Genomic DNA, 24,210 nt, shown 5'->3' with positions numbered 1-24,210 from the left:
GAATTTGTAAGTAATTCATTTTCTTGTTTCTTTCAGATGAAGCCGATGACGAGGAGGAAGCTGATCGCAAGCGTAAACGTATTGTGTGCATTGTTATGACGGTATTTTTGTGTTTGGTATGTGCCGCCGTCTTTGTGGTCATCATGACATTGACCCACTCCTCGGGTCAATCGCATTATGGTCATGGACATCATGGTGCAACGAAAAAGATCAACACCTATAATCGAGATGTGCCGGTGCATTATAATGGTATGATAAGTGTGCGGGAGGGAGGGACTTTTTTTTTGTTCAGTAATCCTGTGGGAAATATTTAACCTGGGTTTTCTTTTGCAAAACAAATGTCCAATTTTGGACACTTGTTTTGCGGAAGAGAGTCCTGTTGGAAATAATCTGGCAAATAGTTGCAGTGCAGTTCATAAATAATTACCCTTCACTTTTCTTTGATCACTCTTTTCTTTTTTTGCCTGGGCCACCATTTCAGGACATTATTGCCTTTGTTGATGCCTATAAGCCATCTATCCATCCATCCACTCATCCGTCCGCCCACCTTGCCCATGATTGATGATGTTGAACATTGAAGTTGATTGAAAGGTCCTTGTAATGTGGTGGAAAATAATGCAATGACAAAAACAAAGAGCTTTTGTAATGTAGCCACCAATCGGTCAGCAAAAAACACTCGGATACTTTTGACAAGCTGAATGTTGAATGTCATTTTCCGGTTGATTAAATACATGGCCGACATTACTTTGTCAGCATTGCAATGGGAAGCTTACGCTTGAAAGGGAGGATGGCTTAACATGTTAAATTACGTATATTCTAATGAACCACCAGAACTTTTAACGAAAGCAACTACGACTGGGTCAAACTTTGTATAATCTCCTCCGGGAGATAACATAGAAACATGGAAAAAGTTTCGATTAAAGAAGAGTAGGTGAAATGTAATGAATATAGGAAATGGGTACACGTCCGAGGCTGCACTGACCTTAGACGTCTGAAGGACTACTACGATATGAGTAGACAGCAGAATTTTAAGCAATCCCTATTTTTGGTCCGATTCAAGTCAAATTTTAGGGACTGGGCATATTTTTGGCTTCTGATTAAATTGCAATCGAAACATATGACATATGCAAAAAATACCGAAAACCGGCTATATGAAGACGTGGACCTAAACCGAGAAATTTCAGGTGGAAAGTTTTGTACCCCCAACGAAGGCTAAATGCCAAATTTCTGTCATTTCGGTGGGATTTTGGGGCCACAACCTTCAAAATACCAAAAATCGGAAGGTACCGTTCTATGGGGGCTACATGAAGACGTGGAATAATACCAAAAAAATTCAGGTGGAAGGTTTTAAACCTGCAACGAAGACTACATGCCAAATTTTATTCATTTAGGTGGGATTTTGAGGTCACAACGTTGAAAATACCGAAAATCGGGAGGTACCGTTCTATGAGGGCTATATGAAGACGTGGACCTATACCGACAAATTTCAGGTGGAAGATTTTAAACCTCCAACGAAGACTACGTGCCAAACTTCAGTCATTTCGGTGGGATTTTGAGGTCACAACGTTCAAAATACCCAAAATCGGGAGGTACCGTGCTATGGGGGCTGTATGAGGACGTGGAGCTTTACCGAGAAATTTCAGGTGTAAAGTTTTTTATCCTCAACGAAGACTAAATACCAAGTTTCAGTCTTTTCAGTGGGATATTGAGGCCACAACCTTCAAAATACCGAAAATCGGGAGGTACCGTTCTATGAGGGCTATATGAAGACGTGGACCTATACCGACAAATTTCAGGTGGAAGATTTTAAACCTCCAACGAAGACTACGTGCCAAACTTCAGTCATTTCGGTGGGATTTTGAGGCCACAACGTTCAAAATACCGAAAATCGGGAGGTACCGTTCTATGGGGGTTATATGAAGACGTGGACCTATACTGACAAATTTCAGGTGGAAGGTTTGAAACCTCCAACGAAGACTAAATACCAAATTTCAGTCTTTTCGCTGGGATATTAAGGCCACAACCTTCAAAATACCGAAAATCGGGAGGTACCGTTCTATGGGGGCTACATGAAGACGTGGACCTATACTGACAAATTTCAGGTGGAAAGTTTTATGTTGTTGTTCAGCTCCTCCGGAATGCTCACCGTAATCTGTAGCTTGCAACGTTGTGATGGTTACAACCTTTTCCGGAAGGATCGTAAAATAGGCGGAGGAGGTGGAGCACTTCCTTATACACCAGTCTGTCCAGTACAGAACTATTTCGCTTGAGCTTGACTCTAGTGGCCCATTCAAGGAATGTATGGGGGTTGCCGAGGTAGAGTTGTTTAATGTACATACACTATCGATTAATAGTGGTGCCCTGCGTTATATGCCTGAAATTAGTTCATTTTTGGACGGCAATAACCGTCTGATGCTAGGAAGCTCATCATGAGCTTTGGCATTCCATCTTAGGCAATGACCACAGGGGTACAGTGCTGGCCGAGTAACATGGTAGCTCCACATTTTACCCCGTATAAGAAGATGCTCCTACGAGGGTAAGAAAAAATTGACACAGCTCGCTACACATTACAATTGTGTTCTGGCAACCGGTCAGTTATTTCCCTTGGCTCCAATCATCTCCTATCATCGTCTCCATTAGACTTTTATATACTCTGACCCGCGTATTCTTCCGAAACATGGAAAAGCAAATTGGCAAGGTTTCAGAGAATTTACCAATCAACACTTCAGATAGCTGCCAATTTCCTTTAGGTCCTCGGGAAGCTGAAAGAATTTTCCAGGACATAATCACAGTTGAAGTCGCTAGCTACATGACTGCTGGTCGAATATCCGAAAATTTCCCAGCAGAGACGACTGGACTAGCAAAGGAGTGTGAAGAGCTTCGTCGCACGAACTCTAAGTTAGAATCAAAAGTTAGGAAACTCACTCTTGTAGGCGTGCGTAAGCAGGAAAAATGTTGCTAGACCACCAGAAGCAATGCAACATTGGTACAGAGGAGAGAGGACTAGCAAATGAGTGGGATGAGCTTCGTCTTACGAACCCTAAAGGACCAAAAGTTAGGAAACATACTCTTGAAGTCAAGGGGCTAGTAGGCGAACATAAGCGGGAAAAAGTATCTAGACCACCTGAAGCAATGCAACATTGGTCACGGCTAAACAAATTGTGGGGCACGGTTTAATTACTCTCGAATCTGGTATGACGGTGACAGATCCGAAAAGGTGCGCGTGTTCTTTTTATCGGCAATTTATAAAGCATTCCAAAAATTCTATTGGAAAGAGGAGTGTTCTACGCCATGTTAGAGATTTCTCAGCCTAGGAGCGTTGTTGCAGATGTCATCCGAAACGAAAAATCACGCTATCACAATGGTAAGAGTTCCAGTTCTTTGATGAGTTCAGAGTATTTGACATGTATCCTCAATATATAGCCTTAGCCACGCATATTGTATCAGAAGTCTGGAAAGGTGGCAGGTTGATCCTGCTATAGGCAAGGATGCCAGCAGATGAGAATCGTACATTTCCGCCAATTTCCCTTGTGTTGTCAGTAGCGAAGCTTCTAGAGGCACTATTCATCCCAATTATGAGAAGCAGTTTCCCAGTTGGCCAACATCAGAATGTATTTCGGAAAATACAAAGTACCACAACACACCATATCCCCACATATCAGACGAGGACAGAACCAGAGAAGCTGTGCGACCAAACAGTCATAGTGAAGGGGATGTACCGAAGGCCTTCGATATCGTCAACCGTGGCCAGACCACCAGAAACAATACAAGTTGGGTACAGGATTAGATAAATGGAATCCGGTAGAGAAGGATGGTAGAACGGCTGTTATTTTCAACAGCGTGACGGATCTGAAGAGGTACGCATGTTATTTTATGCGGCCGTTTATGTCATGGTGGCTCTTGATCTACCGAAGGCCTTCGATACCAAGAGGTTCGATGACATAGAGAAAACTTCCCCTCATACGTGTTTGAAACATTACGAGAGAGAGAAAGAGAGAGAGAAGTTTTTCATGGCTGAAATACTCAGGAAATGCAAGGCAGCATTGCACTGAGGGGATTTGCCACCGCCGAAAATGTTGATGTTCTGTTAAGGGATTGAACCGCAGATCTTCTGAGTGCAAAGCGGACGTGCTTACGACAGCAACACGGTGGCTCCCCCTTATCTAACATCTACCGTTCTGAAATTCCTATTTGATAGGTTCTATATATACATACATAGCTGACTTAATACAGTTTTTCCATCTCAGGAATATGAAAATGTCGTTGCCACACTATTCACCAACTGGACAGCTGAAATGAGACACCCCAGAACTGATTGGTCGATGCCGTCCTAATTCCGACCAAAAAATTACCCCAAAATATTGGGTGTAATATTCGATAGCATTTTTATGTAGTCCGCGCAGGCCACAGCTAGTTGCTAGATGATCGGAAGTTGCAACAACGTTCTCAAGTCCCTTGTCGGCTGCCCTTGGAGTTCTAGCAAAGAAACTTTGTTGACTTCTTACAAAGCAATAGACCTGTCCGTGATGAGCATAGCGGCGCCAGTGTGGTATGGAAATGCCGCGCTGAGAGCTGCAAGGGGGTGCCTTCTCATGACACTATTGGTCCATCTACATAAGGAGGTAAACTTTTTACCGACCACAATAAGACATTGCCGATGAAGCTGCTTTGATGTTATCGCCGTGAGGGACCGTCCGAAAGAGATCCTCTACAAGGACCATCTATTTAAAGCAGACCCTCTGAACGAATCTGTCATCCAAAGCAGACCCTACGAAAGGATCTCCTATAGAAAGCTGACCCAACGAAAGGAACTTCTATCCATAGATGAGCCTCTGCAAGCATATTCTAGCAGACCCTCTGAAAGTCTATTCTATCCATAGACGACCCTCTAAAAGGGTCTTCTATCAAGAGGTGACCCTATGGAACGGTATTCTATCCATAGATGACCCTTTAAAAGGGTAATCTATCCAAATATGGGTTGTTTTATATGACATCTATAAATTCAAGACCCTTAGAAGAGGTTATCTATGACTGGAAGACCGCTTCTATACATAGAAGGCCCTTTGAACGGGTCAGGTATAAAAAGAAAACCCTTTGAAGCGGTAATCAATAGATGGAATAGCATATGAACGGCTCATCTATAGATAGAAGACCCTTTGGTCGGGTCATTTATGTATAGAAGATACTGTGAACTGGTCATCTATTGATAGACGATCAACCGATTCGGTCCAAAATTTGGCTTTCGTAATATGCTGTCCAAACTTAGTTCGAAGATGGGCTATATCGGTCCACTCCTTCCGGTACCTCCCCCACAAAAGGTCGAAAATGTTCGGAAAATTTGTACGCATGATAACTCATGAAGGGAGTAACCAATTTGGCCCATACTTTGTACATCGTAAAATTTCTACCAGACTTAAATGAGGTTCCAATATGGACTCAATCGGTCCACTCCTTCGGGTACCTCCCACACAAAATTTCGAAAAAGTTCAGTTTAGGACCTGCTCTCGATTTTTGTTGTAACAACTTGTATTCACTGTCCGCCATACGACGGTACATGTTTCATCAGGTGCAAGTCCATACTTCCTGAGCAAATAGCCTGAAAGGTGCAAAACAACCCCTATGACATCGTGTGTAGTGGTTGGAGCGCAAGATGAATCTCGAACGGATCTGCCAATTCGGTCCAAAATTTGGCCTTCGTAATATTTTGTCTAAACATAGTTTAAGTTGGAAGATAAACTATATTGGTCCACTTAGTTTCATGGGGCAATACCGGACCGCAACTTCCGGTACTTCTCCCCCCAATAAACTGTCACTAAAATGCTAGGACGATGTTACTTGAATTGGTCAACCAATTTGGTCCAAACTTTGGTTTTCTTAATATTTTGTCAAGATTTAGTTTAACTTCTAAAATGGCCCATATCGGTCCTCCCTAAGGGTACCTCCCCCACAAAAGTTCAACATTTGTGTCTAAGTGCAGTTAATTCCTAATCCACATTTTTGTCGACAAGTTCAAATGTTCAAAAAGGGTCACAAAATTCTGCAGAGACCTTAACTACATTCGATCTGCCCGTAGATGAAAGTTTCACTTCACATTGGCTGAGGGTATATCTCTGTCGGCAATGCCGACTGACACTTTTTTACTTGTTTTGCTCGAATTCGAGAAGAATTTCACTTGCGAGTGCAATTTGAGCAAATTCGAGCGAGTATTCGCAGCTCTGTTTTTAGTACAGTCATAGGCTAACGTGTTGTTACTGATTATGGAGTTCTCTATATAGAGCATTCTACTTAGAGCCAATTTTGGGGTCGGGTGGGTACTAAGACAGGAGATCACATTATTCTCTTCCAATCAGGTAGTCAAAATTGACATGTCTAGGTAAAAAGTAACGTATAAAGGCATATGGTGAAGGTAGGCCAACTTTGGAACCCTTCTTCTCTCACTTTCCAGCTTTCGTAAATCGTTGAACCCAACTCTTGGCCACTGTGGCATATGGCGATGTTTTACGCTTTCCTTTCAAGCCAATAAAACCAAACCATAGTTGTATTGCCACGTTCTGTTTTCCGTTGTCCTTCCTACTTTATGACATACCAGCGATTAACTCTAGTTTACAACTTCTGGGGAATTCAGTTGAAAAATGACTTTCTTAAATTCCTGTTATGTTCAATAATAAATTTCACATTCTCCACTGAAACTGCAACAAGGAAAATGAATGCCTGAATGCCTGACTAACAGCCAGCCTAGGTGCCATCTTATTTCCCAGGTCAATTTCTGATATGATTTTTCTGTTTTCAATGGTTGGGGCGTTTTATTTTTATTTAGTTTCCTTTTCCTTTCGTTTCGTTTCGTCTCTAGTTAGTGGCAAGGATGCATTTCATGCAATAAGCTTTTACGTAATTGTGTGTGTGTGTGCATTTTGTTTGTTCAGTGCTGTGATGTTGATCGAAAAGTGTTTTATGAAAAACGTTTATCAAAGCGGACGTGAGTTCTCTCTCAGTGTGTTTTCACTCAAATATGTAAAATGTCCATATGGTCTTGTGTGTTCATTCATTCGTTAGTTCGTTCGTAAGCTCACTCGTCCACTCGTGTATGTCAATTGGTGATACGTGTAATGGCTACTTTGAAAAATACCCAAAAGCCTCAATGTGAGGTTAAGTCATCCAAAACGGAAGATAAATGAGAAATAGTTGAAAGGATATCGAGCAACCAAAAAAAAGCAACAAGAAAGTGTGTCCTATGCGATAAAGTGATGAAAAAAAGTGCAACAACAAAACACCAAGTGTTAAAAAATGAGTGAATGTGTTGTGTCGTAAAAAAAAAACGAATAAATGAAAATAGAATAAATAATGGAAGCCTAAAAGTATTGCAAGCTAACGCAAGATACATGTACACCTAAAAGTATGCACACAAAAAATAAAAATATATAAAATATATAAAAACGATCTTACTAAAAAACGTATGTAAATCTTTGTGAAGAATATGAATATGCTTTTTGCTTTTGCCTATGGCCAAATTTATTGAGAATCAATCTTACAACTAAACAGGTTGGCTTACTGTTATAACAATATAAATAAACATGTGGCTTTTCGCCTCCTTCTTAACATCCGATTAAATTGCTGCAGGAACACTGCTAGCACTTGTCTAATTGAGCATAATTGTTTAACAATAGAACTGTGTGCATGTATAAATAAGGCCCAAAAAAATATAAAAAACGGGCATAATCATATGAATATGAACACTTTGAATTCAATTAAAATTTATTTTGTATTCAGGCAATTTACATTCTCCCACCTGAAAGTATGCAATTTTATAAAATTATTTTCAAACATAAGGGTAGAACTAATGTTGTTGATTTTATATACTTTAACTATATAACAACAATAAAAAACATTTATTTTTCTTTCTACATAAATATAATTACGATTACTCACATTTTAATACACACACAATGAAAGCAACACCTAAAACTATGCAATTTTCATAATTATTAATTAATATTTTAATGCATAACTTATTACCCTAATTTTAGCAATTTTAAAATTTCACAATTTGTTTCTTCTTCTCCTACTGCAATATAGTTAATTATACCCTACACCACAATGTGGAAAGGGTATTATAAGTTTGTTTTGGTAAAAATTCATGTAACACCGCGAACTATTCGTCGGAGACCCCCAATGTGGTATACCAATCTTCATATCTCGACGAGATAAAGCGATTTTGAGATGTGTGTCCGTCCGTCAGTCCGTCTGTCCGTCCGTGTGTCCGTCTGTCCATTATAAATTGTAATCAAACTCCAGGCCGTAATTATGGACCGATCGTCACGAAATTTGGTATGGAGGTCGGTTTCACATTAGAATAGATCGCTATTTTAATTGGTGATGATCGTGAAATATTTAGCAGGTGAAATGGACCAAAAACATAATTTTTATCCGATTTTGTTGCTGCTCTGTAGGTCGCAATAATAGTCCGATCGCCTCGAAATTTTAAATAAGGTAAGAGTATATGACAAAGAAGAAGCTTGCAATTTGAGATGGCGATCAGATAATATATAGAGGGTTAAATGAACCACTATTTTGTGTGAAAATTGTGAAAATTTTTAATATACAGCTTATATCTTTATTCCTGGAAGAGACATTCCGGGTAAGTAGGCTATACTTGGAAGGGGAACGCTTGACCTTTCTATTGATGTCAATTGTGTTGGTGTACATGATAAGATAACAGAGTTACAGCCTAATATACCCAGTAATTTGTTTGTAGTGTAATCATAAACACGCTAGAGGCTGCAATTATAGCTCAATAATCAAGAAATTTTGCACGAGGTAAGAGTTTAGGTGGAAAAATATGCTTACAATTTTGGATGATGATCTGATATTATTTAGCGGGTGAAATGGACCATTACTTTTGTATGAAAAATACAAAAAAATGGTCTTTATTTTATTTCCTGGAGGACATATACCGGCAAAGTAGCCTACATATGGAAAAAGAACTACTGACCTTTCCCACTGATGCAAATTGCAAAAACGTGTTTTCTAAATAAAGGACCTACTGCTTAATATATAATGGGTTTTGTGTAGAAAACCACATTTTCCAATTCTCAGTTTTTGCATTACTGCAATTTACATGGTGCCCTTACGTTTCAATTGTCCAATTGGATTTTTATACATACATTGCAGCATGAGTCTCCACGGTGCTCTTGAATCAAATTTAAATGGAAGGTGCTTACACCTGGGAAGTTTTTGCGGATTCTGAAACTACAATGTTCATAGATGAGAAAAATCAAAAAACAAAAAAAATCGCCGGAGCGCTTTTTAAATAAATCGCGATTCAACTTGACATTTTTAGGGGTAGTTTAGGTTTTCACGATTTTGCTTACAAACCGCAAGTCCTATCACAATGAGACTGAAGACAATGTTGAAGCTGTGAAAATTCTCTACAAGATTGACCTTTACGGTATTTTCGTAGGTTTTACCATTTTTGAGATATTGAAGTTCAAATTGGGACAATGCACTGACTGTATCGCCCCCTTATAAAACAATGTCATGAAGGGTGCGCCTTAACTAGCTTTTAATGAAAACCGCTTACACAGGGGAAGTTTTTGTGAATTCTGAAACAGCAATGTTCATAGATGAGAAAAATCCAAAAACAAGAAAAAATCGCTGTAGGTATTTTTAAATAAATCGCGGTAAAAATTCACATTTTTAGGTGTTTTTTAGGTTTTCTCGATTTTGCTTGGAAACCGCAAGTCCAATCTAAATGGAGCTAAAGAAAATGTTGTAGCTGTGAAAATTCTCTACAGGATTGATGTTTATAATTTGTTGTCAGGCTGTACCATTTTTGAGATAAAGATGCTCAGTTTACATTTTTAGATATTTTTGTTAGGGTTTCGCGATTTTGCTTGAATACGACAAGTCTTATCGGCATGGGACCTGAGAAAATCTTATAGCTGTGAAAATTCTCTACAAGACTGGCTTATGTAATTTTTGCTAGGTTGTACCATTTTTTTAGATTTATAAGTTTAAGTTGGGAAATTGCAGTCATGACATTGTTTTATAAGGAGATGATACAGAATTAAATTGAATTTAAATTGTCCCAATTTCAACTTCTTTATTTCAAAAGTTGTAAAACCTATAAAAATATCATTAAGGTCAACCTTGTAGAGAATTTTGATAGCTACAACATTTTCTTTGCTCCCATTTTGATAGGACTTGCGGTTTCCAAGCAAAATTGCAAAAACCTAAACAACCCCTAAAAATGTCATCTTGTATCGCGATTTATTTAAAAAGCGCTCCGGCGATTTTTTTTTTTTTGTTTTTTGATTTTTCTCATCTATGAACATTGTAGTTTCAGAATCCGCAAAAACTTCCCAGGTGTAAGCACCTTCCATTTAAATTTGATTCAAGAGCACCGTGTCTCTTTGTCACCTTTTTTCTAAACGATTTCCCAGCCAGGCAAAATCAAATTTTCAACGGTGGCAAAATATCTTTCAGTAAGGTTTGCGACATTTTCTGAGTATTTCAGCCATGTAAAACTTCTCTACAAGTGGTGTCTTAGTACACGCCGTTTGTACTCGGAGATAAGCTATGGGTCCCATGTGATTGAGCGAATATGAATCGGGGTACACTCACGCATTTATATGAGAGCAGTCTCCCTTGTCCCTTCTGGGATGTTTGTGAAACAATTATTATGTTATTATTTAAGGTTGGTGCGATACGGTACCACAATCCACACTGTTACAATAAGTTTATTTGTTCCAGAAAGAAATTTTGATGTGTGGAAAGCTAATTCCCAGGGGTAAAGGTGTAGGGTATCACATGGTCGGCCCCGTCCGACTATAGCCTTGGCTTACTTGTTTTTTTTTTCCAATTTAAAATCCATAGCAAATCTCACTCCCTAAAGTAAGAAATTTGATTTTATAACTTCATCTCACTCCCTAGAGTATGTCATACAAATATATTACAATTTAAATAAGAAACGAAACAAATGTTCCCCCCAAATTACAAATGACTCTCCGTTCACTTTTTTGACATTTCCTCCTAAAAGTATGCTACTTTCAGCTACCTGTAAAACCTTTAAATATGCTTCAAGTCGCACTTTTCTCATATGCTCACAAGTACATTGACAAACATATGTATGTATTTATGTATGTATGTATGTTTGTACTGTGATATATCCGGAGTTTTCGACACATTATAAATGATTATCCACTTTTGATTACCTAATTCCACATGGAAATTAATGAAGGAAAGATTTCAAGTGAAATGAGATTTGTTTGCTGCCGAATGCAATTATTTCGCAAGTTGTCGGTGTTTGCTGTTCATAATTTTTTTGGTTTGTGATAATTGGATGTGAAATGTGATTTGAAATGAGATTGAGTGTAAACATAGGAAATTTGTTGTTTGGGAATCAAAAAAGTTGGAGTTTTGATGTTGAAAGTACGCACATTGCTTGTAATGGAGATGATTAGGTATACAAGGACTTTTTATTGGCTTAAAACACCCTTCAAAATGTTAGAAACACAGGGCATAGATTTCAAATTCCACATAAAAAAAAAATTATATTTCAGAAAGAGTCTATAGAAGCACCCTTTATTTTAGAAAGGTTCCAAAGAAGCACCCTTTATTTTAGAAAGGTTCCAAAGAAGCACCCTTTATTTTAGAAAGGTTCCAAAGAAGCACCCTTTATTTTAGAAAGGTTCCAAAGAAGCACCCTTTATTTTAGAAAGGTTCCAAAGAAGCACCCTTTATTTTAGAAAGGTTCCAAAGAAGCACCCTTTACTCCAGAAAGGGTCCATAGAAGCACCCTTTATTTTAGAAAGCACCCTTTATTTTAAAAAGGTTCAAAGAAGCACGCTTTCTTTCAGAAAGGTCCATAGAAGCACCCTTTCATTAAGAGTCAATAAAATCACCCTTTCATTAAGAGTCAATAAAATCACCCTTTCTATCAGGAAGGGTCAACAGAAGCACCATTTCTTTCAGAAAAGGTCAATAGAAGCACCTTTTCATTCAGGAAGGATCAATAGAAGCACCCTTTCTTTCAGGAAAGGTCCATAGAAGCACCCTTTCTTTCAGGAAGGATCAATAGCAACACCCTATCTTTCAGGAAGGGTCCATAGAAACGCCCTTTCTTTCAGAAAGGGTCAATAGAAGCACAATTTATTTTAGGAAGGATCAAAAGAAGCACCTTTTCTTTCAGGAAGGTTCAATAGAAGCACCCTTTCCTTCAGGAAGGGTCAATAGAAGCGTCCTTTTTTCAGGAAGGGCCAATAGAAGCGTCCTTTTTTCAGGAAGGGCCAATAGAAGCAACCTTTCTTTCAGGAAGGGTCAATAGAAGCACCATTTCTTTAGGAATGGTCAATAGCAGCACCCTATCTTTCGGGAAGGGTCAATAGAACAACCCTTTCTTTCAGTAAAGATCAATAGAGGCACCATTTCTTTCTGAAAGAACCAATAGAGGAACCATTTCTTTCTGAAAGAACCAATAGCAGCACCCTTTCTTTCATGAAGGGTCAATAGAAGCACCCTTTCTTTCAGGAAGGGTCAATAGAAGCACCCTTTCTTTCAGGAAGGGTCAATAGAAGCACCCTTTCTTTCAGGAAGAGTCAATAGAAGCACCCTTTCTTTCAGGAAGGGTCAATAGAAGCACCCTTTCTTTCAGGAAGTGTCAATAGAATCACCCTTTCTTTCAGGAAGGGTCAATAGAAGTACCGTTTCTTTTAGGAAGGGCCAATAGAAGAACCCTTTCTTTAATGAAGGTTCAAAAAGCACCCTTTCTTTCAGGAAGAGTCAATAGAAGCACCCTTTCTTTCAGGAAGGGTCAATAGAAGAACCCTTTCTTTCAGGAAGAGTCAATAGAAGCACCTTTTATTTCAGGAAGGGTCAAAAGAAGCAGCCTTTCTTTCAAAAAGGATCTATAGAAGCACCCTTCCTTTCAGGAAGGGTCAATAGAAGTACCCCTTCTTTCAAGAAGGGTCAATAGAAACACCCTTTCATTCAGGAAGGGTCAATAGAAGCACCCTTTATTTCAGAAATGGTCCATAGAAGCACCCTTTCATTCAGGAAGGGTCAATAGAAGCACCCTTTATTTCAGAAATGGTCCATAGAAGCACCCTTTCTTTCAGGAAGGGTCAACAGAAGCACCCTAGACTTTCAGGAAGGGTCTGTAGAAGCACCGTACTCATTCAGGGAAGGTCAACAGAAGCAGCCTTTCTTTCAGAAAGGTTCTATAGTAGCACCCTTCATTTCAGGAAGGGTCAATAGAAGTACCCCTTCTTTCAAGAAGGGTCAATAGAAACACCCTTTCATCCAGGAAGGGTCAATAGAAGTACGCTTTATTTCAGGAAGGGTCAATAGAAGTACCCCTTCTTTCAAGAAGGGTCATTAGAAACACCCTTTCATTCAGGAAGGGTCAATAGAAGCACGCTTTATTTCAGGAAGGGTTAATAGAAGTACCCCTTCTTTCAAGAAGGGTCAATAGAAACACCCTTTCATTCAGGAAGGGTCAATAGAAACACCCTTTCATTCAGGAAGGGTCAATAGAAGCACGCTTTATTTCAGGAAGGGTCCATGGAAGCGCCCTTTCTTTCAGGAAGGGTCCATAGAAGCACCCTTTCTTTCAGGAAGGATCAATAGAAACACCCTTTCTTTAAGGAAGGGTCAATAGGAACACCCTTTCTTTCAGGAAGGGTCAATAGAAGCACCCTATATTCCAGGAAGGGTCTATAAAAGCACCCTTTATTTAGGAAGGGGCAATATAACCACCCTTTAATTAGGAAGGGGCAATAGAAGCACCCTTTCTTTCAGAACGGGTCAACAGAAGCACCCTTTCTTTCAGAACGGGTCACCAGAAGCAACCTTTTTTCGGGAACGGTCAAAAGAAGGACCCTTTCTTTCAGAACGGATTAACAGAAGCACCCTTTGTTTCAGGAAGAGTCAATAGAAGCACCCTTTGTTTCAGGAAGAGTCAATAGAAGCACCCTTTGTTTCAGGAAGAGTCAATAGAAGCACCCTTTTGTTTCAGGAAGAGTCAATAGAAGCACCCTTTCGTTCAGGAAGGGCCGATAGAGGAACCCTTTCTTTCAGGAAGGGCCAATAGAGGAACCCTTTCTTTCAGGAAGGGCCAATAGAGGAACCCTTTCTTTCAGGAAGGGTCAATAGATGCACTCCTTCTTTCAGGAAGGGTCAATAGAAGCACTCTTTCTTGCAGGAAGAGTCAAAAAAGCACCCTTTTTCTCAGGAAGGATCAATAGAAGCACCCTTTCTTTCAGGAAGGGTTAATAGAAGCACCCTTTCTTTCAGGAAGGGTTAATAGAAGCACCCTTTCTTTCAGGAAGGGTTAATAGAAGCACCCTTTCTTTCAGGAAGGGTTAATAGAAGCACCCTTTCTTTCAGGAAGGGTTAATAGAAGCACCCTTTCTTTCAGGAAGGGTTAATAGAAGCACCCTTTCTTTCAGGAAGGGTTAATAGAAGCACCCTTTCTTTCAGGAAAGGCCAATAAAAGCACCCTTTCTTCCAGGAAGAGTCAATAGAAGCACACTTTCTTTCAGGAATAGTCAATTGAAGCACCCTTTCTTTCAGGAATAGTCAATAGAAGCAGCCTTCCTTTTAGGAAGGGTCAATAGAGACAGCCGGTTATTTCGTAGAAGAACCCCTTCTTTCAGGAAGGGTCAATAGAAGCACACTTTCTTTCAGGAATAGTCAATTGAAGCACCCTTTCTTTCAGGAAGGGTCAGTAGAAGCACCCTTTCTTTGAGGAAGGGTCAACAGAAGCTCCCTTTCGTTCAGGAAGGGTCAATAGAAGCACCCTTTTTTTCAGGAAGATTTAATAGAAGCACCCTTTCTTTCAGGAAGGGCCAATAAAAGAACCGTTTCTTTCAGGAAGGGTCAATAGAAGCACCCTTTCTTTCAGGAAGGGCCAATAAAAGAACCCTTTCTTTGAGGAAGGGTCCACAGAAGCACCCTTTCTTTCAGGAAGGTCGAAAGGATCGCCCTTTCTATCAGGAAGCGTCAATTGAAGCACCCCTTCTATCAGGAAGCGTCAACTGAAGCACCCTTTCCTTCAGGAATAGTCAATAGAAGCAGCCTTCCTTTTAGGAGCCGTTCTTTCGTAGAAGCACACTTTCTTTCAGGAATAGTCAATTGAAGCACTCTTTCTTTCAGAAAGGGTCAGTAGAAGCACCCTTTCTTTGAGGAAGGGTCAACAGAAGCACCCTTTCGTTCAGGAAGTGCCAATAGAAGCACCCTTTCTTTCAGGAAGGGTCAATAAAAGCACTTTCTTTCAGGAAGTGCCAATAGAAGCACCCTTTTTTTCAGGAAGAGCCAATAAAAGAACCCTTTCTTTCAGGAAGGGTCAATAAAAGCACCCTTTCTTTCAGGAATAGTCAATTGATGCACCCTTTCATTCAGAAAGGGTCAGTAGAAGCACCCTTTCTTTGAGGAAGGGTCAGTAGAAGCACCCTTTCTTTGAGGAAGAGTCCACAGAAGCACCCTTTCTTTCAGGAAGGGTCAAAAGGAGCACCCTTTCTATCAGGAAGCGTCAATTGAAGAACCCTTTCTATCAGGAAGCGTCAATTGAAGCACCCTTTCTATCAGGAAGCGTCAATTGAAGCACCCTTTCTATCAGGAAGCGTCAATTGAAGCACCCTTTCTTTCTGGAAGGGTCAACAGAAGCACCCTTTCTTTCAGAAAGGGTCAATAGAAGCACCCTTTATTTTAGGAAGGATCAATAGAAGCACCCTTTCTTTCAGGAAGAGTCAATAGAAGCACCCTTTCTTTCAGGAAGGGCCAATAAAAGAACCCTTTCTTTCAGGAAGGGTTAATAAAAGCACCCTTGCTTGCAGAAAGGGTCTATAGAAGTATCCTTTCTTACAGAAGGGTTTTTGTAGAACCCTTCTGTAGGAAAGGATCCAATTTTCTGGAAGTGTCTATAGAAGCACCCTACTTTTTCAGGAAGGGTCAAAAGAAGCAACCTTTCTTTCATGAAGATTCAAAAGAAGCACCCTTCTTAAAAAAGGTCAATCACATTTCGCATAACTCTCCCACAAACATATTTGATTAATTGCTGGCTAAGGGCTCTACTAGAATCGTTTTGAAATTATCTCCGAAGGTAGTCCTTGTGGTTCTGGTTACACTGATATAATATTTTACGTAGGCAAGTCCATACTTGCTAAGACTCTAACGGCAATTACTAAATTGACTGATGAACAAATTAAAAGGTTTGTCGGTGAGCGCAGACGGAACAAGTGGCTAGATGAACTGAAGAGTTGCAATATAAGAACTGGAATATGTGGATTATTGGCAATGGTTAGTCGAGCACTTCTTTGCCAAAACAAGCCGAGGACAGCGTTGATACTGTCAAGCACTCCACGTTGTTTGAGGACCTTGACCAGACTACCCTCCGTTCAATTTTTATTTGTTATGAGATTGTTTTGGTTTGGCTATCTACTATACGCCTGTTGTTGCTGCACTTCGATATGAGAGAAATTTCCCCTTTATCCTTCTGGCATATCAATGAGAAACTTTTTCAAAGTTTCTTATGTATTTTTTCTCTCATACATTATTTTCAAACATTACTATTCAAATAGATGCTTTATTTCAATTAGTTTCATTCTATCCACTAAGTTATGCCTCGATAAGTTTCTTTATTTTTTTAATTTACATCAAAATTATTATAAAGTATTCCTTTTTATGCTGGTATGTCAAAAAACAACAACAACAAATTTTATAAAAAAATACTGACCAAAAGTCAAAGCTTAAAGTTTTCAGTTTTCAGAAGCAGTGAAGCATAAACAAATTGGTTATCAATATAGAATTAACATTCTCCCTCCCTACATGCTACCAACCCACCATTGTTGAGCAAGTGTGTCTGTGCACCACCATTGTCGTCCTTGTGCCTGACTGAAAATGAATAACTTCTTGTTACTTCAGATATCTTTTATGTAATGTAAATCTACGACAATATGCTGTGGCATTACAAATGAACTGGTAATTGGCCACAAAGTGCCAACTAAAACAAAACGTGTTCAACAATGCTTTTGAAACAATTACCATGAATTGTGGAGGCTGCGACGAAGTTTCTGGAACAGCAGAAGAAGATGAACAACAAAAAATAATAGATGGATGGATGGGGTGTGACTATAAAAATTCCCAAAGTATTATAACCAATTAGCACGAACAAAACTTGTCGAACTAAACAAAGAGGTGGAGAGAGAAAGAGAGTTATTAGTCCTCTTTGATATTCATGTGGCTAAATGAAATGCACTCAAGGCAAAGTTTAAAATACTGCATGTATGTGTGTGTGTTGTTCCTTTTTTTGAAAATTTTATAATCCTAGTTAAGGATAAAGTTTCTTACATCACATGGTATTATTGATATGTAGGTTAGCATGCCAGACCATGCCATTGAGCAAAAGTTTTGTTAACATATTGTCGAAATTATCCATAGATTTACTAATGCTGTGGCCAAAATAAAGTTAGTTTTTTATCTGCTCAACAAAAATGTGAGGTTAATTGAAATGGAAGTAAATAAACAAAATTATGGGTGTGATGGTTCTATGAGAAATGTTCTAAAAAATCTAGGCATATAGTTGCAGTGGTGAAAAATATTCTTAAAAAATCGAAGCCTATTGATGCGACTTCCTTTGAAAAATATTCCTTAAAAATCTTTTGAAAAATATTTTTAAAAAATCGTATGAGAAATATTCATAAAAATTCATTACAAAAATACTAAAAAAAAGTTTAAGCCTTAGGAGCGAAGGTACTTTGAAAAATATTCCTAAAATCTTTTGAAAAATATTCTACATAATCCTTGAAAAATATTTTACATAATTCTTAAATAACACTGTGCAACAAAATTAAATTTTTTTTTCAAAATGATGGGAAAACCCGATTACATTATGAAAGTAGAGTTAAAAATATGAGACACGTGTATCGGCGTTTTTAAAGTTTACGTCGGAAAGTAACCAAAATAGGCGGGGCAAGTTCCGCCCATTTTTAAATTTTTCGAAATATTCGAGTTTAGATATCTTGGAATCCTTGCATTTCAGGTATATAGTGTCTTTGGCAACTTTACTATGGAGGGTGTGAGAAATATTTTTGTTAAAAATTTTAACCCTCATGCGGTTCAACAAAGGGGTCTTTTTTGTCCTTTTTACAAAAATCTTTCAAAAACTCATTAAAAATGGGATCGTATCAAATCCGAATATTCTACAAAATTATTCGCCATAAAATTTTACTATAGGTCTCAGAATACACCAAATCTGTAACTCTTGTCTAATCGCCAGGATTCTCTAAAAATGAAAAACACGTTGTAGGGTTAAAGTCGGACTTCATCTGAGTTTATTCAAAATTGTCCCACAAAACATAATTTTAGAGAGATGATGTCAGAGACAAAAATATTTTTCGTCAAATTTCACCGTAGGTCACCAAAGAAATGAAGTGTCTATTTACATTCTATAGCATTAAAATATCAGTATTAATTTTGCTGAAAAAACATGAAAATATTTCCCAATTTTTTAATGAAATTTTTTTCCTTCTTTTTTCTACTTCATACATGGAAGTAATATAAAACTTGGTTATAGGTGAAAAGTGTCAAAGGATGAAAAATTCTACACAAAATTCCACTATGAGTTTCAAAATAAACCATACATCTATGTACACTATTTCCTTAAAAAAATTAGATTACTAATATATATATATATATATATATATATATTAGGATGAAATTATATGTTTTAATTTTGGACTGTTAATTTTAAATAATTCCATACTGGATCAAAATCTAGCAAAATCCTTTACTTTTTGGGAATTTTGTTTAAGAAAGAAATGTTCCAAATGAAATTTCATTATGAGTCTTTGAATAAAAGAAATCTGTAGCCATAACATATAACATTCTTAGCAGCACTTCTTTTTGATATATAGGTTTTAGGGCCATATTTTCCAATTTTCATACAGATTGTCGTTGTGATTGAAGAATATAAATATCTTATTGATGGGTTTTCGTTATAAATTCATACAGAAGATGTTGTGCGTTCAATTTAAACAGCTTTAAAAGCATTTGTGGTAAATATATATTTTAAAATATAAAAAAACAGCCAAAATTGCGTATTTTTAATACTTTCAACTTAAATTCCGTAGTTAGGATAAGCCACTGGTTACTTATATTGCATGCGAAAATACATTAGAGGTCTACGGCTATGGTCCAGTGAAAATATAGGTGTCATATGGGCTCTCACATGCACAATTTGGTGTGATCCAAAAAAACTACAATGATGGGACTCACTCCTACTTTGGTGGCATTTACGGAATTAACCCTAGCAATTGACATAAATAGCTGTATCATGAATGACCATAACGAACCCAGTTAGGATATAGTCATTTATGTCAATTTCTAAGGTTTATTCCGTAAATGCCACCAAAGTAGGAGTGACTCATATCATTGTAGTTTTTTTGGACCACACCAAATTGTGCATGTGAGAGCCCATATGACACCTATATTTTCACTGGACCATAGCCGTAGACTTCTAATGTATTTTCGCATGCAATATAAGTAACCAGTGGCTTATCCTAACTACGGAATTTAAGTTGAAAGTATTAAAAATACGCAATTTTGGCTGTTTTTTTATATTTTAAAATATATATTTACCACCAATGCTTTTAAAGCTGTTTAAATTGAACGCACAACATCTTCTGTATGAATTTATAACAAAAACCCATCAGTAAGATATTTATATTCTTCAATCACAACGACAATCTGTATGAAAATTGGAAAATATGGCCCTAAAACCTATATATCAAAAAGAAGAGCTGCTAAGAATGTTATATGTTATGGTTACAGATTTCTTTTATTCAGAGACTCATAATGAAATTTCATTTGGAACATTTCTTTCTTTAACAATATTCCCAAAAAGTAAAGGATTTTGCTAGATTTTGATCCAGTATGGAATTATGTAAAGTTATCAGTCCAAAATTAAAACATATAATTTCATCCTAATATATATAAATTTGTAATCTAATTTTTTTTAAGGAAATAGTGTACATAGATGTATGGTTTATTTTGAAACTCATAGTGGCATTTTGTGTAGAATTTTTCATCCTTTGACACTTTTCACCTATAACCATGTTTTATATTACTTCCATGTATCAACTAGAAAAAAGAAAGAAAAAATTTTCATTAAAAAAATTGGGAAATATTTTCATGCTTTTTCAGCAAAATTGATACTGATATTTTAATGTTATATAATGTAAATAGACACTTCATTTCTTTGGTGATCTATGCTGAAATTTGACGAAAAATATTTTTGTCTCTGACATCATCTCTCTAAAATTATGTTTTGTGGGACAATTTTGAATAAACTCAGATGAAGTCCGACTTTAACCCTAAAACGTGTTTTTCATTTTTAGAGATTCCTGGCGATTAGACAAAAGTTACAGATTTGGTGTATTCTGAAACATATAGTAAAATTTTATGGCGAATAATTTTGTAGAATATTCGGATTTTATACGATCTCATTTTTAATGAGTTTTTGAAAGATTTTCGTAAAAAGGACAAAAAAGACCCCTTTGTTGAACCGCATGAGGGTTAAAATTTTTAACAGAAATATTTCTCACACCCTCCATAGTAAAGTTGCCAAAGACACTATATACCTGAAATGCAAGGATTCCAAGATATCTAAACTCGAATATTTCGAAGAATTTAAAAATGGGCGGAATTTGCCCCGCCTATTTTGGTTACTTTCCGACGTAAACTTTAAAAACGCCGATACACGTGTCTCATATTTTTAGCTCTACTTTCATAATCTGATCGATTTTCCTTGTCATGTTTTTTGTTGTCGCACAGTGTAATCCGTTATTTTGTCCGTTTAAAATATTCTTAAAAATACTTTGGAAAATATTTTACAAAATCCTTGAAAAAATGTATAAAAAAGCCAGGCCTATAGGAGCGAGGATCCTTTCAAAATATTCCAAAAAATCCTTGAAAAGTATTTTTAAAAAATCCTTTGTAATTTTTTCTTGAAAATCCATGCCTTAACGTGCAAGGGTCCTTTCAAAAATATTCATAAAAAAATTTTTGATAAATATTCTTAAAAATTCCTTAAAACATAGTCTTAAAAAAGTCCAAGCAGGGAGCGATAGTACATTGAAAAATATTCCTAAAAAATCTCTTTGGAAAATATTTCTAAAAATCCTTTAAAAAATATTCAAAGAAATCCGAGTCTATACGTCGATGGTCCTTTGAAAAATATTCTTAATAATCCTTTGAAAATTATTTTACAAAATCCTTGAAAAATGTTCTAAGAAATCCGAGCCTATCGGTGGGTTGGTTCTTTGAAAAATATTCTTAAAAATACTTTGGAAAATATTTTACAAAATCCTTGAAAAATTTTCTAAAAAATCCTTGGAAAATTTTTTAAAAATCCCGGCATATAGGTGCGATTTTTCTTTAAAAAATGTTCTTAAAAATCCACGCCAATAGGTGCCAGGGTACTTTCAAAAATATTCCAAAAAATCCTTCCAAAAATATTCTTAAAAATCCACGCCAATAGGTGCCAGGGTATTTTCAAAAATATCCCAAAAAATCCTTGGAAAGTATTCTTAAAAAATCCTTTGAAATTTTTTCTTAAAAAATCCACGCCTATAGGTGCGATGGTCCTTTAAAAAATGTTCTTAAAAATCCACGCCAATAGGTGCCGGGGTATTTTCAAAAATATTCCAAAAAATCCTTGGAAAGTATTCTTAAAAAATACTTTGAAATTTTTTCTTAAAATATCCAGGTCTTTAGGTGCGAGGGTCCTTTCAAAAATATTCTGAAAAAACCAAGCCTATAGGTGCAAGGGTACTTTTAAAAGTATTATTGAAAAATCCAGGCATAAAGGCCTCGAACCTCGTTCTTTCATGATCTTAAAAAATTCACTCCTGTGTTTTCGAGGATCCTTCCAAAAATATTCTTAAAAAATTCACTCCTGTGTTTTCGAGGGTCCTTCCAAAAATATTCTTAAAAAATCCACGCCTGTGTTTTTGAGGGTCCTTCCAAAAATATTCTTAAAAAATTCACGCCTGTGTTGTCGAGGGTCCTTCCAAAAATATTCTTAAAAAATACACGCATATAGGTGCGAGGTCCTTAAAACGTTTGCGGGGTTCGTCAACTTTAGAGGGGTTTGTTTTTCTTTTCTTTCGTTTTTTCATAGTAGACTGTTTTTTCTAGGGGAGGGTTACTAACCCGACGCCCAAACCCAAGTTTTTAACGTTCTTATGGGTGAACGCGCGGCACATGTTAGCTCACTACCTTTAACGGGTGTTAAAGGCAGTTCCCCAGGTGACACCACGGGGAGGTCAGTGTCCACTTGAGATGAAAGAGGGACCAAGATAAATCCTGGGCTTTGCCATGTTAAAACCGGTCAGGACCGTTGCTTGGTATCTTCCATCCCCTACGTCACCCAATGAAAGCGCTTCTCGTCCCGATAACATATCAGCACAATGGCAAAACATTGCCCACTCCATGCAAACAGCCGCAAAATCAGTACTTGGATACCAGAGACCTCCACCAAAGAATCCATGGTATGACCAGGAGTGCCGTGCTGCTACCGAAGAAAAAAATGCGGCATATAGGGCTACTTTACAATCAGTAGCAACGCGTAGCGCACGAGAGAGGTATCGGGAGAAAAGGAAAGAGGAGAAACGTCTTTTCCGCAGGAAAAAGAGAGAGATGGAGAAGAGGGAGTGTGAACAAATAGAGATGTACAGGAGACAGAACGAAGTCCGAAAATTCTACCAAAGAGTGAAGCATCAAACTGATGGCTTTGGTACAGGCATGTCCTCCTGTAGAGACCAACAAGGTAATTTGGTAACTGATACAGATAGTGTGCTCAGGATATGGAAAGAACATTTTTCCAAATTGTTGGTATCCGATAGCAGTGAAGACGGCGAAGATACCACAGATCCAATCCCAGAAGATGGTATTGAATGTATACCGCCCAGCCAAGATGAGGTAAGGACAGCAATAAACCGGCTGAAGAATAATAAGGCGGCAGGAGCAGATGGCCTACCAGCCGAGCTGTTCAAAACCGGAGGCGACACGCTGATAAGGTGTATGCATCAGCTAGTTAGCACCATCTGGCAGGAAGAACGCGTACCCGACGATTGGAACGTGAGCATCCTATGTCCAGTCCACAAGAAGGGTGATAAGACTGTGTGCTCCAATTACAGGGGCATAAGTCTGCTCCCTATTGCATATAAGATAGTATCTGGCATATTGTGTGAGAGACTAAAGCCTATGGTCAATGAAATTATTGGACCCTACCAGTGCGGTTTTAGACCTGGCAAATCCACCATTGACCAGATATTTACCTTGAGACAAATCCTGGAAAAGACCCAAGAAATGCAGATCGACACCTTCCATCTTTTCGTCGATTATAAAGCAGCATTCGACAGCCCTATACGTTCAAAGGTGTTCCAAGCCATGTCTGGTTTTGGTATTCCTGCAAAGCTCATTCGGCTTTGTAGAATGACATTAACTGAGACGAGATCCTCAGTTAAAATAGGAAAGAACCTCTCCGAAGAGTTTATTACCAAAAGAGGTTTCAGACAAGGAGACGGCCTGTCGTGTGATCTATTCAATATCCTGCTGGAAAAGGTCATACGAGACGCGAAGGTCAAAAGAAATGGAACGATATACACGAACAGCCATATGTTACTGGCTTATGCCGACGACATTGACATCATGGGTCGATCGGTAAAGGAAGTAACTGACACCTTTGCAAAAGTCGAAAGAGAATCTGCTAAAGTTGGTCTGGCAGTAAACGGCGAAAAAACCAAGTTGATGGTATCAACGCGTAATATGTCCACAAACCCCGCACCATCTGTGAATGTTGGTACCTACAATTTTGAGGTAGTAAAGGACTTCGTCTACCTCGGCACCGCCATAAACACAACAAATAACATCAGTTGTGAAATACGAAGAAGAATAGTGTTGGCTAACAGATGCTACTTTGGGCTGAGTAAGCAGTTTAGGAATAAAGCCACCTCTCGTCAAACAAAAGTAACACTTTACAAAACACTGATACTACCCGTGCTAATGTATGGTTCCGAAGCATGGGTACTTGCTCAAGCAGATAAGGCAGTGCTTGGTGTGTTCGAGAGAAAAATTCTTCGAAAGATCTACGGGCCAATCTGTGTTGACGGCGAATATCGGCGTCGTATGAACGACGAGCTGTATCAACTATAC

At 38.0% G+C, this 24,210-nt stretch overlaps 1 protein-coding gene across 1 annotated transcript in view; it reads left to right on the top strand.

The window, feature by feature from the left end:
- LOC141387532 (uncharacterized) overlaps positions 1 to 24,210 on the top strand; it is a 40,680-nt gene that overhangs the window by 2,290 nt on the left and 14,180 nt on the right. Inside the window, exon 2 of the mRNA XM_073957392.1 lies at positions 37 to 249. Within this exon, the coding sequence (XP_073813493.1) occupies positions 37 to 249 (213 nt within the window). The remainder of the gene's footprint in view (positions 1 to 36; positions 250 to 24,210) is intronic.

The sequence above is a fragment of the Musca autumnalis genome, unplaced genomic scaffold (genome assembly GCF_047663935.1).
Source record: "Musca autumnalis isolate F117 unplaced genomic scaffold, ASM4766393v1 scaffold_5, whole genome shotgun sequence".
Lineage (NCBI taxonomy): Eukaryota > Metazoa > Arthropoda > Insecta > Diptera > Muscidae > Musca > Musca autumnalis.
Note: the sequence above shows the minus strand (reverse complement) of the source record. Positions and strands in the feature narration are given on the sequence as shown.